This window comes from Octodon degus, unplaced genomic scaffold (genome assembly GCF_000260255.1).
Source record: "Octodon degus isolate 3935 unplaced genomic scaffold, OctDeg1.0 scaffold00020, whole genome shotgun sequence".
Classification (NCBI taxonomy): Eukaryota; Metazoa; Chordata; class Mammalia; order Rodentia; family Octodontidae; genus Octodon; species Octodon degus.
This window is the reverse complement of record NW_004524596.1, coordinates 17,697,379-17,711,937: the sequence shown is the minus strand read 5'-3', so window position 1 is coordinate 17,711,937 and position 14,559 is coordinate 17,697,379. Positions and strand designations below refer to the sequence as shown.

The 14,559-nt window shown below is 51.0% G+C and overlaps 1 protein-coding gene and 1 pseudogene across 1 annotated transcript in view; one reads left to right on the top strand and one right to left on the bottom strand.

Moving 5' to 3' along the window:
- The first annotated feature begins 723 nt into the window (after positions 1-723).
- Lhcgr (luteinizing hormone/choriogonadotropin receptor) overlaps positions 724-14,559 on the top strand; it is a 67,500-nt gene continuing 53,664 nt past the window's right edge. The window contains exon 1 of the mRNA XM_004627744.1: positions 724-881. Within this exon, the coding sequence (XP_004627801.1) occupies positions 724-881 (158 nt within the window). The remainder of the gene's footprint in view (positions 882-14,559) is intronic.
- Positions 4,957-5,460, bottom strand: LOC101591858 (annotated as a pseudogene).

The following is a 14,559-nucleotide window of genomic DNA, read 5'->3' as shown; positions in this document are numbered from 1 at the left end:
TGGTCTCCTGTCCAAGTCCCGTTGCCACAGACCACAGGGGACAGTGAGTCAGTGGGGGACCCCTGTGCGACTCCTGGGCATCACCCTCCTGCTGTAAGTACCCTGCTTCTTTGGGCTGGAGCTTGGCCTGACCTGGGCCATGCACTGCTAAGCGTGGCAAAGCTGTTCCCCTCATTCAGGAAACGCACCTTGCCTGGGTTCTGACCATGCAGAGGCCGAGAAACACAAATACAGCTCCTAAATGACTTCTGCTCCCAGGACCTCGCAGTCTGTAGGGGAGGCGTGGGGACCCAGTGAACTAAGCTGCAGAAACAGGGAGACTGCTGCAGTTGAAGGTGTAGGGATCTCTGGGATGTGGGCAACTTTTCGAGGAGCAAGGAAAGGACCCAGAGTGGTGGGTGAAGCCCAGACCCCTTTGAGCCTCGGGATGTGGAGGCTGGGAACCCACCCACCCCTCCTCTGTGAAAAGGTACCTCGGCCCTCAGCCAGCTCCCCATGCCTGCAGGCGGCAGGGCAGGGGTTCGGGACGCACCCGCGCATTTGATCCCAGCGGGCACGCAGCACGCGTCGGGGTGAAGCCGGGGTGATGGGCAGGGCGTCGTCCGTTGGAGGGGGACGGAGAGGGTGGGGCGGAGGGGCGGAGGGAGGGCGGAGGGACTGAGGGCGGGCCCGGGGCTGGGACACTGCTCAGTGACCGCAGCGGAGCGCAGTGCTGCTTGCGGCATGGGACGGCGGGGCCTGGTGCTGCTCCTGCCGCTGCCGCTGCCGCTGCTGCTGCTGCTGCCCGCAGCGCTGCCCGCGGCGCACTGCCCCGAGCCCTGCACCTGTGCTGCCCACGGCGCCCTGCGCTGCCCTGGGCCCCGCGCTGGCCTCGTCCGACTGTGAGTAGCCGCGGTCCCCTTGCTGGGAGCCAAGTCCAGGCCGCCTGCGCTTCTCCGCACCTGGCTACCCGAGGGGGCGCACGGTGCCCAGAGCAACCCCGCTCCAGCCCTAGTGCCAGGGCGGGGCGGCAGAGTTGGATGGGGTCACTCTGGGAAAGGAGGGCCGGGCCCAGGCTGGGGGACCAGCTGTGGCTCCAGCGGCGCCCGGGCCCACCTGCACTAGGGGAGGGAGCGGGGCGCCCAGCCGGGAGGCACCTGTAGCTGGCCTGGGAAACTCATGCCCCTGGGCGAGGGGTCCCCACCTCCCGGCGGCTATAAGAAGTGGACAGAAAGATGGGCTTGGCTGGGCAGTGGGTGCTTTGGAGTGATGAAAATGTTCTGAAATCGAACAGACAATGGTTCATGAAAACATAACTTTTGTACGTTTTAAATGGGCGCGTTTTATATCACGTGGCTTGCATCTCAATAAACGGTTAGAAGGGAAAGTAGGGACTGTACCCCTAAAGCATGCACAGGCTCTGGCTATGGGAAATCTTCGCTATGTTCCAGTCCTTAGAGACCGTGGGATTCCGTGGTAGAAAAGGAAAGAGCTCTCAACTCCTTGGGGTCCCCAAGGACCCCGCTTCTGGCAGGGATCTGCCCTTTCTGCAGGGCTGAGCCTCCCCCAGGAATAGCGGTCCTTGAGAGGAGCCATTTAAGGGTTGAGGGGTTTATATTAATTAGTTTTCATTAATGATCTTGTCAGCTCCTCTCCCCAGCGCTGAGGACCAGCCTGGTAGAGTTTGTTTCCATCAATCACCAGATCATGGTGCTCACCTTGGGTGCGGCCCCCCTTGTTCTCAGGAATAGCTGCGCCCCTGACAGCCTCTCTCACTCTCACTCGCTGCTGCCTCTACAGAGAAGAGGCCTAGCAAAGCGCAGAGGGAGGGCCCTGCTCGCCACGGTGGGGCTGCAGAGGAAGCAGAGGGCAGCGCTTGCCCTGCCCAAGGCCTGGGTGCAGAGCCCCCCACCAAGAGCAACCCAACCCCCAAACCGCAGCCACACAGGCACAAAGATAGGAATGCACCTGCGAATTCTCTTTCCACATTTGCTCTGTTTTCAAGAAGAAAATTATTTCTTCTTTAATTAAAAAATTGAAAAAGAAGCCTATTCCCAATTTCTGCAAGGCTGGCTCTGGGGGTGGGGTGGGGGGTCCCTTTGGGTCCTGACTTCTCCCATGCCTTCTCTGCCTCTGGCTCCTGCTGCTGCTTTTGCTGGCCTTGGAGAGCAGTTGCTGGGCTCCTTCCTTGGAGAAAACTGAAGGGGAAAAAATAAACATACTCTGTCACTCGTGGCACAGTTTAAAGAAGCCTGGAAACCCAGTCTCTGCCCTCTGGGAGGCTGAGGCAGGATAGCAAGCTCAAACCCAGCCTGGGCAACTTAGCAACTGAGTGAGACTGGGCATCCAAAGGAAAGTGAAAGGGGCTGGGGATGCAGTTCAGCATAAAGGTCCTGGGATAGTCCCCAGGCCCAGAGAGAGGAGAGGGAAGGGGCTGCCCAGGGCTGGGTGCTGCAGCAGGAGGTCGGGATGGGATGGGCGGTGTGCATGGGAGCTGCTGCGCTGTCCCACCCTTGAGCTGGTCCTCCAGGCCTGAAGCCTTCTTCTTCTCTAAGTGACTTGCTCACTCCCCAGCCTGCCTGGCAGCCACGGCCACACACGGCCTCTGCTGAGGTTCAGAACCCTGGACCCAGGTTACCCTCTCCAGGTCATGTTCCCTGAGGACCAGCGACAGGATGGTGACTTCATCTCCCGGGGCAGAAGCAGAGCCCACGCGGGCCAGAGCAGAGTAACGGGCGCAACACAGTGATGCCAGCATCCGCTTGACAAGTGGGGCAGGGCTGCTGCTGCACGCACTGCTTCTCAAGGTGTGCCCCGGGCCACACCTCCCAGGGGAGCTCGCGGGAGCTCGGGCCAACCCTGAAGCAGATCTCCTAAGCCTGAAACTCTGGGGGCTGCGGCCGGAGTCTCCCCAGGGACTCTGTCGGCACTAAAGCGGAGCTCTGGCGTGGCTCTCCACAGAGGGACCAGCTTCCTGCAGAGCAAGCGGGTCTTACACTCCCTCAAGCTATTCTCCCCGACACACCCAACTCTTACTTACTGCTGAAAGGTATAAAGTTAAAGCCCCAAATTCAGACACAGGCAGAGAAAAAGCAAAACAGAGGAAGTTTGTTTTGTTTTGTTATAGATTTTTCTTCCAAGAGGAACAGAGGGCCAGGCATGGAGGGCACACCTGTAATCCCAGCCCTGGGGAGGCTGAGGCAGGAGGATCACTGAGAGTTGAAGGGTAGCTTTGGTTGTGTAGTGGGTTCAAGGACAGCCTGCACTACGTAGCAAGATCCTGCCTCCAAAACCAAAAAGCAAAGCAAAAAGTCAAAGAGGACTCCAAAGAGGACTGAAGGAACCCACGAAAGACTGAAGACAGAGTGAAGGAGGAGTCATATTTGTTAGGGGACCAATAGGGTGGACGGGAAGCCCCAGTCTCAAGAGGGACAGTTCTGTGTCCTGAGAAGACTGCATAAAGGTACAACCATGAAGCCAGCGGAGGACAGGACCAGCGGGTGGGCTCCTGCTGAGCCCAGCCTTGAGGGTGAGCTAATGACACAGTGCGCAATCGTACCGGATAGATCGTACTGCAACGGGCAAGTCATCAGGAGTTCTGAAGTGACGAGGCCAGGCTTCCAGGGAGAGGGTGCTGGTGGTCCTGCCCCCGCTTACCCACTGGGGGCAGCAGGGGGACAGGATTCCAGAACACCCTGAAATCTACCAGCTCCAAGCAATGTATGCTAATTTATGCTTTAATCCATTCAGGCCTTGATAACTCTGCTTACTAAGACCTTGATCTAAAATTCACTATTTGGTTTAAAAAGCCAGAGAAAAAGGATGATAATTGCTTATCTCTGACAAGCACCCTGCTTGCAAATTTTGAAAATGCCACTGTTCAGTTTGTTCATATCTTTCCTCCCCTCCCATATCTCATTAAAACCATAGGTGCTTAAAATCTAAAATACAATACAAGAAATCACCTCGTACATTTTCATTTTTGTTAATTAAGGAAAAAGGTAAATGACAATAACTGATTTAAATTTTTTTTCCGTTCATTTTCTTATTAGTTCTAGGCAACTGGAAGGAAGGAGAAGGGGGAAAAAAATCTCACCTTGCCCATGGTTATATAAAGATTTTGTCTCTAGGACAACAGAAAGGTTGATCTGCTTGATATGGAAATAGCTTCTGAGAAATCTGTTAGTAAGAAAATGCTAATAATAATTATAGCAATTTATTTCTTGCATGTTGTGCCTACTACACAGAAGTTAAACTTTTAGACTATATTTTAAGACACCACCCAGAGGCTCCAGAAGGGCCCAGTGTATCTGTCAGTACAATGTCCCAGCAAGGTAGTGGCCTCCAGGGAGGCAGGCCCAGGCCCAGGTTTGCTGCCTGTCCTCAAGCCCACAGTCCCCAGAAAATACACTGGTCCTAGGGGCTGGAGAGATGAGGAGAGGCCTCAGGCTCTAAGGAACTTGGAGTGGCTCAGTCACTGCAGCCGAAGGAGGCCTTCTTGGGGCCTTGAAGGAAGGGACAAAGCAAAGGGCCCCGGGGGAAGCACTGCAGGGTCAAGCAGGCTGGAGGGACCTTGCTTAAAGCACAGCATAAGACTGAATAAATTCTTTCCTCCTCAGGCCTGGTCCAAGCTCATCGGGGGGATTCTTTTCCTCCATTTCTTATGAGCACGTATTTGTTACACAGATTAATGGATTTCATTGTGACACTTTTGTGCACACACATAGCATACGTGGTGCTACACAGCGAATGTGTACATTCTCTGAGATTTATGACAGCGAAGGACATTCCGCCATTAATCCCCCTCAGGATGCTTCACCCTGCTCTGGGCACACCTGAGGCTGCTGCTCTGTTGGGTGGCACTGGGCAGCAGCACTCACCTTACAAAGACACTGTGCTGGAAGCGACAGGGGCACAGAGGGGGGACTGGTGGCAGTGTGTCTCTTACTGTAATAAACATTTTATTTTATTTTTTTAAAAACACATAGCACTTTATTATCAATACAGTGATGAAGGGCAGGTCTTCAAGGGGCGGGAGCGGGTCCTGAAAGCAGGGAGGCGGCGCCTACTTGCCAGCGATGAGCGGGTTCCGCAGCACCACGATGACTGAGTCCCCGCGCAGGAACATCTTGGAGATGTAGCGGTCCTTGTTGACTGGCTTGGACTTCTTCTTGCCCTTGCCATTCTTGGGGACCTCAGTCCACATCTCTTTCACGTTCTCCAGCACCATGCTGCAGTGCCTGTCAAAGGCCTTCACCCGGCCTAGCAGTTTCTTGTTGTTGCGGCAGTTGATGAGCACCTGGGTGTTGTTCTTGACTGACTGGGTCAGCACAGAAAGTGGACCCGTGTTAAATTCCTCCTCCTCCCGCTTCTGCAGCTCCTCTGGGGTCATCTCACTCTTGGGCTTGTTGAGGAGGCTCGTGGTGGCAGCTGCAACCTCCGCGTTACTACCGTCTCCCTCGCGTTGCTTCGGCCTCGGAGAAAAGGGGCTGTAATAAATATTTTACTTAAGCACTCGCCATGCATTTACCCCCATCCCACGACCCTTCCTGCCGCCCCTCCCCCATGAAGCTTCACGTTTTGAGGGTCACAATGTCCATGACACATTTCAATTATATCACCCACCTGCTACTGCCCCTACACACCCTCTCCTCCTCCCGCCTTTCTGTGCATCGTCTACCTATGCTCCACATACTAGGGAGAACATGTAATTTTTCTCTTTCTGAGTCTGGCTTATTTCAATGATGTTCTCTGCATCCCTTCAGTTTTGGGCAGATGATAAAATTCCTCCCTTTTCACAGCTGCATATGGCGCCACCATACGTACATGCCGTTTGGTTTTAGCCTTTCATCTGCGCATACACACCTAGGCTGGCTGCATGTCTTGGCCACTAGGAATTGCACTGCATGCACACGGGTTCTCAGGTAACCTTAAACTATGGCTTTGGTTCCTTTGGGTGGGGTGCACACCAAAGAGTGGTACAGCTGGATTGATTTTTTTTTTTTTTTTTTTTTTTTTTTTTGAGACAGGGTCTCACCTTGTAGTTGACGCTGAGCCAAGGCTGACTTCAAATGCGCAGTGATTTTCCTGCCTCAGCCTCCTGAGTGCTGGGATTACAGGCCTGAATCCCCATGCTTTTATTTCTTGCAATATCCTCCTGCCTGATCTCTGGCGGTTGCATTCATTGACATTCCCACCAGCAGCGCAGAATGGCTCCTCTCCCCTGCATTCTCCCCGCATTTGTTGCTCTTCATACCCTTGATTGTGGCCATTCTGGAAAGGTGAGACCTCAGTGGAGTTCTGACTGGCATCGCCCTGATGGATAAAGGCATGGAACACTTTCTCATACTGGCCATCTTACTTCTTTTGAGAAATATATGGGGTTTTTTGCCCATCTACTGACTGTGCTATTTGCTCAGTGTTGAGTTCTTTTGAGTTCTTTATATACTGCAGATATTAATCCTCGGTGGGAAGAGGAGGCAGTCTCTTGACTGCCTTGATGGTTTCCCTTTGCAGAAGCTTTGTAATTTGATGTTTTCCTGTTTGTTAGTTCTTGCAGGTAGTTCCTGCACTCCTGCAGGCCTAGTCAGAACATCTCTGCTTGTTCCTATGGCTCCAGTTGCTTCCCCTCTGCTTCCTCTTATGAGCTTCAAAGATCTTTGATACCCAGGTTCTTGATCATTTTGAATTGATTCTTATGGCAGGTAAAAGACAGAGACCTCCTTCCAATCTTATGCAGCTACATGTTCCACTTTAGCACAGCCGTTTTGTAACTTTATTTTTTATTAGTACATACTGATCACATTTGCCATAGGGAACTGGTACCTGTCCCTGATGCATCTTTCTTCTTTTTCTCATCTTCTTCCTCCCCTGAAGCCTTTCCTCCCTTCCCTTTTACACAGTCTTTATTTCCATCCTTTTCTTCTCTTCTCTCCCCGCTCCCTTCCTGCTCCTTCCTCTTCTCCTCCCTCAGTCCCCTTCCCACTTCTTCCTCCTTCCCAGTGTCTATCCTCCATTATGCTCCTTTTTTACCCTCCAGGCCTCTCACACACGAGAACTAATACAACATTTAACCTTCCCCAGCACCATCTGTTAACGAGGCTGTATTTTCAACAGTGTATGTTTTTGGCTCCTTTTTCCAGAATCACACGTTGTAGTTGCATTGGTTTTTTCCATGTCCTCTGTTCTGGGCCATTGTCTATTTTTGTGCCAATACCATGCTGGTTTTGTGACTATGGCTTTGTAGTATAATTTGAAATCTGAGGGCCGGCCAAATAACTCAGTGGACTAAAGTACCTGCAAGCAGGTGCAGGGGCTGGGACTTGATCCCAGGGCCTGCCGCGCTGGCCCCACCCCGGGGCATGCTGAGACAGCAATTAAGACTGGGCGTGGTGGCGTGTGCCTGTAATCCCAGCTCTTGGGAGGCTGTAAACAGGCGGATCACTCTGAGTCTGGTCTAGTAGTGAGACCTTGAACACCCTGCAGACCCTTCCCTAAAATACAACAAGAACAATAATAATAACTGGAAATCTGTACTGTGGTGCTTTCAGCCCTGCGCTTACTACCTGGTATTGCTTTGGCCATCCCATGGTTCCACTCAAACTTTAGGACTTTTTCTAGTTCTGTGAAGAATGTCTTTGACATTTTGGTGGAGATGGCATTGAATCTGCACATCATTTTTGGTAGTGTGATCATTTTGATAATATTAATTCTGCCAATCCGTGAACACGGGAGGTCTTTCTGTCTTCTAGGGTCCTATTCAATTTCTTTCTTCATTGTTCTGAGACTTTCACTGTAGCGGTCCTTCCTCTCTTTGGTTAGATTGATCCCTGAGTATTATTTTAAGTATTATAAATGGAATTGCTTTCCTGCTTCTCTCTCAGCTGGTCCGCTGTAGAAAAGCTATAGAAAAGCTATTGGTTTTAATGTTGAGTTTATGTCTTGCTATTTTGCTGAGTTTGTTGAGAAGCTCTAAAAGTCTTTTAGTGGAATCTTTAGTCTTCTAAGTACAGGAACACAGTATCTGCAGACAAAAATAGTATGGCTTCCTTTCCTACTTTGTACCCTTCTGCTTTCTCTTATCTAATTACTTTAGCTAAAATTTGCAGTTATACTGAATAAAAGCGCTAACAGTGGATATCCTTGTCTTGCTCCTAATTTCAAAGGAAATGTTTTCAGTTTTTCCCCATTTTGAGTGGTGTTAGTTGTGGGTTAGTTGGATATGGCCTCTATTTTATTGAGAAATCATCCTTCAATACATACTTTTTCCAGGGCTCTTAGCACAAATAATGCTGAATTTTTCCAAAGGCTTTTTCTGTGTTGTCTTAGTTGCATTGCTGAGATAAATCACCCAGCACCCAAAGTCAAAGGAAGAAGGGCTTATTTGGTTCATAGTTCACAGAGGTTTCGGTCCCTAGCTGGCTGCCTCCAAGGGAAGGTGACACAGCAGAGGGGCATCGCAGAGAGAAACAGTTCATGGTAGACAGAAGACAGCAAAAGCAGCAAGCAAGCAACAAGAGACAATTCCAGCTTCTTCCTGTCCCTTTTTACTGTGCCTAGGTTACCTGCCCTAAAGCATCACATCCAGTGCTATGCCAAGCCAGTCAGTGGACCAGTTCAGTAAACACACACCCTTAGTCCCGGCATCACACAGCCTGGAGTCAGCCCCTCTGAGAAAGCCCCACCTGTGACCAACGGAGGCTTTAGGGAGACGTCCAGATGGCCAGAACATATGGCCCTGGGACGATCACGTGCCTTTTCTCCTAGACTCTATTTGTGCAGACATCACGTTCAGCCACTGCACATGTGGAGCCGCTCTTCTATCCCTGCGATGACGCCTGTTTGATCACATCTGACCTTGTTTATGTGTTGTTGAATTCAGCTTGCCAGTGTGTTATTAAAGATTTCTGCATCTATGTTCATCAAATATATGGATCTGTGGTTTTATTTTTTGGTTGTGTGTTCATCCATTTTGGGGACAGGAGTTTGGAAACATTCCTTCACTTTCTAGAAAGCAGTATTTTAAGGGAAGAAACAAACTCATCAGAAATATTTGATTAATTAATTGCATAAAGAGTTGTATAAAGGGAAATATCTCAGTATGTGTCTCTTGGTTAATAAACTTTTAATAACCATTATTTTCTTTTCAATAGCCATTGTTCTTGAGTAACTGCCAAGGCATCAAGTAAAAGCCATGGTTAAGGCTCGCTCCCCAAGAAGCCTTCCTAGCGCCGCTACCCCCGCCACAGGCAGCTCTGGGGCTGCCGCTACACCACCACCACCACACTCACCTGCTGTGACCACCGGCGCCTTTGTGCTCTTTTTGCGCATGCCCTGCCACCCTATAGCCACGCCCCATGTGTGCTGTGTCTGCTAGAACATGCTTTGGGCTTTTTTGTTCTGTTTTTTTGAGACAGAGTCTTGCTACGTAGTCCAGGCTGGCCTTGAACTCACTATGTAACCCAGGCTATTCAGAGTCCGGTGTACCAAGCTGGGCCTTTGATGGATGGGGTGGGGTGGGTGGGGCTTAGCTGATGACAAGAGGGAGGGCATGGGATTGGAGGAAGGAGAATGCTGAACCCGTGGCTGCGGCTGTGGCTGTGGCTCCTTGTCCCTGCAGCTAGCTGGTGGGGCCGCAGTGTTCCAGGGGAGCAGGCCTCGCTCCTGGGTCCAAGTGGGGGCTGCTGGATGCAGTGTCCGACAGTTCTCAAAGCTCAAGATCTCCGGTAGCGGAGGTTGAGGAGGGACAGATGGGACTCAGACCTACCAGGAACATCCATCAGTGCAAAAAGGAAGCACTTATGTCAGCATGTACCGAAGCGAAGTAGCACTTTTTAATTTTCCATCCTAGAAAATGAAGCAATGAGAAGGTGCTATGGGTATTGGAGGGAATTCTTTGTGTCATTGCGTTGGTGTCAGCACCAGGTCTAGAATCTGTAACGTCCCACCACGACCTCCCCTCCCCCACCCTCACCTCCCCACCCCCCACCCCTGCTCAGGCTGCGCTCTGAATGGGAACTAGCCGATGTGCCAGCTCCAGAGCAGCAGAACTGAAGGTAACCTACACTGGCATACTCCATCTAAAATGTTTCACATGGTTTTGTCTTTAACTCATTCAGTAGAGAAGAATCAGTCCCACCACAAGATCGCTTCACAACAAAGAAACCAAAAAAGAGATAAAAGCAAGGCCACCTGAGCTGAGACAGGTAGCTGAGTTCTCATAGCGCCGGGCAGCAGTCCCCAGGAGAGGCCACCCCGCCAGAGGCAGCCTGCCAGCCGCCTGCAGGGCCAACGGGTCTCTATGCTCAGCCCTCAGTGGCGGGGCTGGCCCCAAGCCCCAGACTGCAGTGTGTCCCCCTCCAGAAACAGAAGCGGAGGCCCAAGGTGGAGGTCGCAGCTGGCCTTGCCCCTCAGGCCTGACGCATCCCTCCCAGGTGTGCTTTCAAGGCAGCTCTTAAACCTGGCCGTGCTAACAAATAGGCTCCAGTAAGAAGCTTCGGCAGATCAGATTTCATCAGTGTAAAAACCATCCTGCAGCAATCCATTAGAGAAAAATGAATGATGTCTCCTAGCAGGTTACTAGAAAGAAAAGACTGAGTCCCCAAAAGGTCTCAGAGGAAGTGTAGAACCAGAAAGCGGCACATAGGTCCCTTTCGGGGGACCCACTTCCCACAGAGAGCATAATTTCCTTAGAGTCTTTTCTCCCTTCTTTTTGTATTGAGATCAAACTACTCTAATGCTCACGTGTCCTTTTTGCACGTGTGTCTTCTCCCAGCGCCTCTCAGTTTGGGTTTTTTCCCAGAAATGAGGCAGCAAAGATGTCTTTTCAAAATAGGATTTGCCAAGGTAGCTGTGCTACACAATGTCTTGGCCATATGGAACTCCGATTTTGCATGTGAAGGGTTTTTGTTGTGGCTTTGTGGAGTTTTCTGTTTTGTTTGGATTTTTGTTATGGTTGTTGTTACAGCTACTGCTGCTTTGTTTTGTTTCATTTTTGTTTGTCTTAAATGAGGTCTCACCATGATACCCAAGTTGATCTCAATCTCCTGGGCTCAAGAGCCCCTCCTGCCTCAGCTGCACTGGACCACAGCTGCATGCCCCGCCAGCACACAGGGGCCACAGTGGCGGAGAGAGCCCTGTGGCTCACGGCAGACGGCACAGGGCAGACTCGCTCCACTGGGACACGTGTGCTGGCCTTCTGCATTCCACAAGGTCCCCATTCACTGCAGACATTAGCAACAGCCCACCTGCTTCTCTCTAAGAGCATAATGAGAAGAGTCCCAGCAACTGGGCGGATGGGCCCTCAGACTCGGTGTGCACCTTCTGTAGTGCCCATTCCTCTCACCTGCACATGGCTGGCAGACGACAACCCTTCCCGGCGCAGACCTCACACAGCTGCCAGCGGGGCCCTGAGCTGCGCCTTCTCATGCCACCTGGGCCAGATTCAGTTTATAAATCAACCTCAGCGTCCAGGATGAAGGTCTCCCTAGCTGCAGTCACACTCGGCCTTGACTCATGGGTGAGCTTAGCCCTCGGTCCCTCACCCCTCCTGGGCAGCTGCAGAGAGCATTCCTGAGCCCACCGCCATAGGGACAGGGTTGGGCCCAGCACAGCTCTGGAGGTTTCTGACTGGTCAGCAAGAGCAGCACTGGGCAGACTGGGTTCCAGCACAGGGCCCATCGCCAGTCGCCACCTTGGGTTCCGGCTGGTGATAAAGCCTCGGTGCTGGGGGCAGCAGGGCCTGACAGTTCCTGCCTCGAGCTGGGGCTTGCGCTGGTGGAGAAGCACACAACAGAGCCACAGGTTCTGGGAAGGGGAGGTTTCACGTCCCCACCAAGTATTACTGTAACAATGTGGTACTGCGACTGGAGTAAAACCCACGCAGCCCCCACAGGAGGCTGGACAGCAAGCATCGATCAAGCCCCGCTGGAGCAATTTTGTTGCTGGGAGGAGTTACTTGGAGCAAATGACCCTCTAGGTCTTCTGAACCTAGGAGCAAATAAATTAGAACCTCAAAATAGAAAAGCTCACGCTGCCTAGCATTGCCTCCTGAAGTCTGGTCTTTGCAGCCCGGCAGAGCTGCTTCCAGAACACCCCTGCACCCCACTATGGGGTTGGCTTTAGTCCTGTAAGCCTGGTGGGGGCTTCCAAGCCCACCCTGGTATTTTCCTCTCTGGTTCCCCATCCCTAAGGCTCAGGAGATGCAAACAGAAGACATTCAGGCCAGACATGCTGACCAGGTGGGAACTGCACATTGACATCAAAGTCCAGGGCCACACGCAGGATCCAACCCAGGGTCCCCGTCTTCTAGGGAATCTCAGGCTCCCAGCCACAGGGCAGGAAGGACCAGGGACTGCAGGAAATGCTGGTGTCAAAAGCTGGGGAGGAGTGAAGAGAGAGAGAGCAAGCTTTTCTAGCTAGAGGAGCCCAGAAGCTGCTGAAGGGTCCCCTCTGCAGGGTGCACCCCCTCCCACTTTTGGGGGACATCTTCCCCCCCCAAGTACCAGCATGGGCCTGTCTGTCTCACCAATACACAGACAGGAAACAGCACATTATTTCACCATGGAAACGGTGAGATTCTAGCTCAGACTTTCCTCATGCGCAAGAACTAGAAATTGACTAACAAATTCAGTCCCAAGCAATGAACTTCACAGAGGATAAGCAGGAGCAGCATCCTGGCAAAATCCAGACAGAACCTCACACTTCAGAACAGGAACTCAGGAAACTTTGCCCTAAATTCCACCTTTTAAATCAGTCAGGTCTAAAGAGGACTCCTCCTGACCCCTTCTGTACTTTTAGGTTCCCCAGAATCTGATTTGCCCAGACATGCAGACACCAAAACACTTTCCGGCCTGGAGGTTAGAATCACCCTGCTCCCTAGTGAGATTTTTCCAGCACGAAGCCAGAGAGGCAACAACAAATGACATACTATTTTTTTTTTTTTTTTTTTTTTTTTTGCGGAACCGGGGATTGAACTCGTCCTTATGCTTCCCAGGGAAGCGCTTATTCCACTGAGCCATCTCCTTGACATACTCTTGATAAGGCAGCGCTTTTGAGTCAAGCAACCACAAAAATTGGTACCAGAGCAAATAAATCAGTGAGAAATGAAGGCACATGTCAGTAACTTCAGATGCACAAACCCAGATTAATTAAAAGTATGTGGTGTGCCCATTGGGACCAGCAGTACACGCTCACTCGGAGAAGGAAAAGAAAAGAAAAGGAAAAAAGGGGTTTTTTAAGTGTTGGTTGAAAAAAAAAAAGAAGCTGGTAATAAAAGAACTTCACGAAGCATATCTGCAGTGTCATTGCCCTGACAACATAATATTCTCAGCTTCTGAAAAAATATTTTTGAGAAATCATTACAGATGACACAGACATTCCCCAGGGAAAGTTCAACATGTAGTTTTATTCACCAGAGTTATTCTTGTCATGTTACATTATTGCTAGAAGAATTCTAGTTTAGGGAGTAGATTGGGTTATTTTGCTTTGTGTCTTTACAAAACTTTAAATGGATTTTGAGTAAGGGCTTAGATGTGCTTGGCGTTTTGCTCTGAGGGTTTGCAGCTTTAATTTAGCTGCCGCACAAATGACTTGGAAATCCATTATCCGTGGAATCTTAGCATCGTGGTCCACATAACTCAGGCTGGAATGGCTGGTGCGGAGGACAGGGCCTGCAAGCCGCACTTTCCCATGGGAGAGCTCCGACAGACCGAACTTCTTACAAATCAGTGAGCAAATGCAAATTTTGCGGAGTGGCTCCCTAAAGCTGAACTGTTTAATGGGAAGGTGCTTTTCCCCATTTCTCTAAAGGCATATCAGGTGAGGTTTAGGAATCACAGTCCACAAGAGAAGCCACCAGTGGACACGTCGATACTTCCCCCTCAGCCCTCATCCTATATAAATTAAGTGGAGCTACATGGCTTGGGGGCAGGTCACTGGTGCTTCCTAGACGGAAGGGTGACCATGCAAACAAAGAGTCCAGTCTAAGTCACTGGACCCACCACTGCAGGCCCCTGCTGAGGAAGTAGAGTCAGACTGTGGGGCGTTCGGCCCAGATAGCCTCACTCTTGCCCAATGAGTAGCTGTGAGTTGGAATGCATGGACTGGGGTTCTAATCTGATAATACTGTGCCAACGGCTGTATTATCTATAGATTGTATAGATTGTCCACGGTGTAGATGGAGCCAGGCAGTCTGAGCTCTACAGCACTCAGGCAAGACAGCGCATGCGCTCCAGTGTGGAGGACCCAGCCCTGAATGCTGGTAGGCTGGCACCCCACCAAGGGGACCCTGAGACCTGCAGGGAAGGCAGAGGGGAGCCAAATACTGTGAATCAAGGCAGGCAACGTGAGGCAAACTCAAGGAGCACACATCGTTTGGTTGGTTTAGGGAGGCAGAGAAAAGATGTGAGTCCTGGGAGTGATTTAAAATTTTCTAGTAGCTGGATATTCCTCTACTGGGAATTTTCCCGGAGGATCTGAAAATATCATATCATAGGGATATATGTGTGCCTATGTTTATAGCAGCACAATTTGTGATAGCCAAATCTTAGAAACAACCAAGATGCCCATCACCTGAGGAAT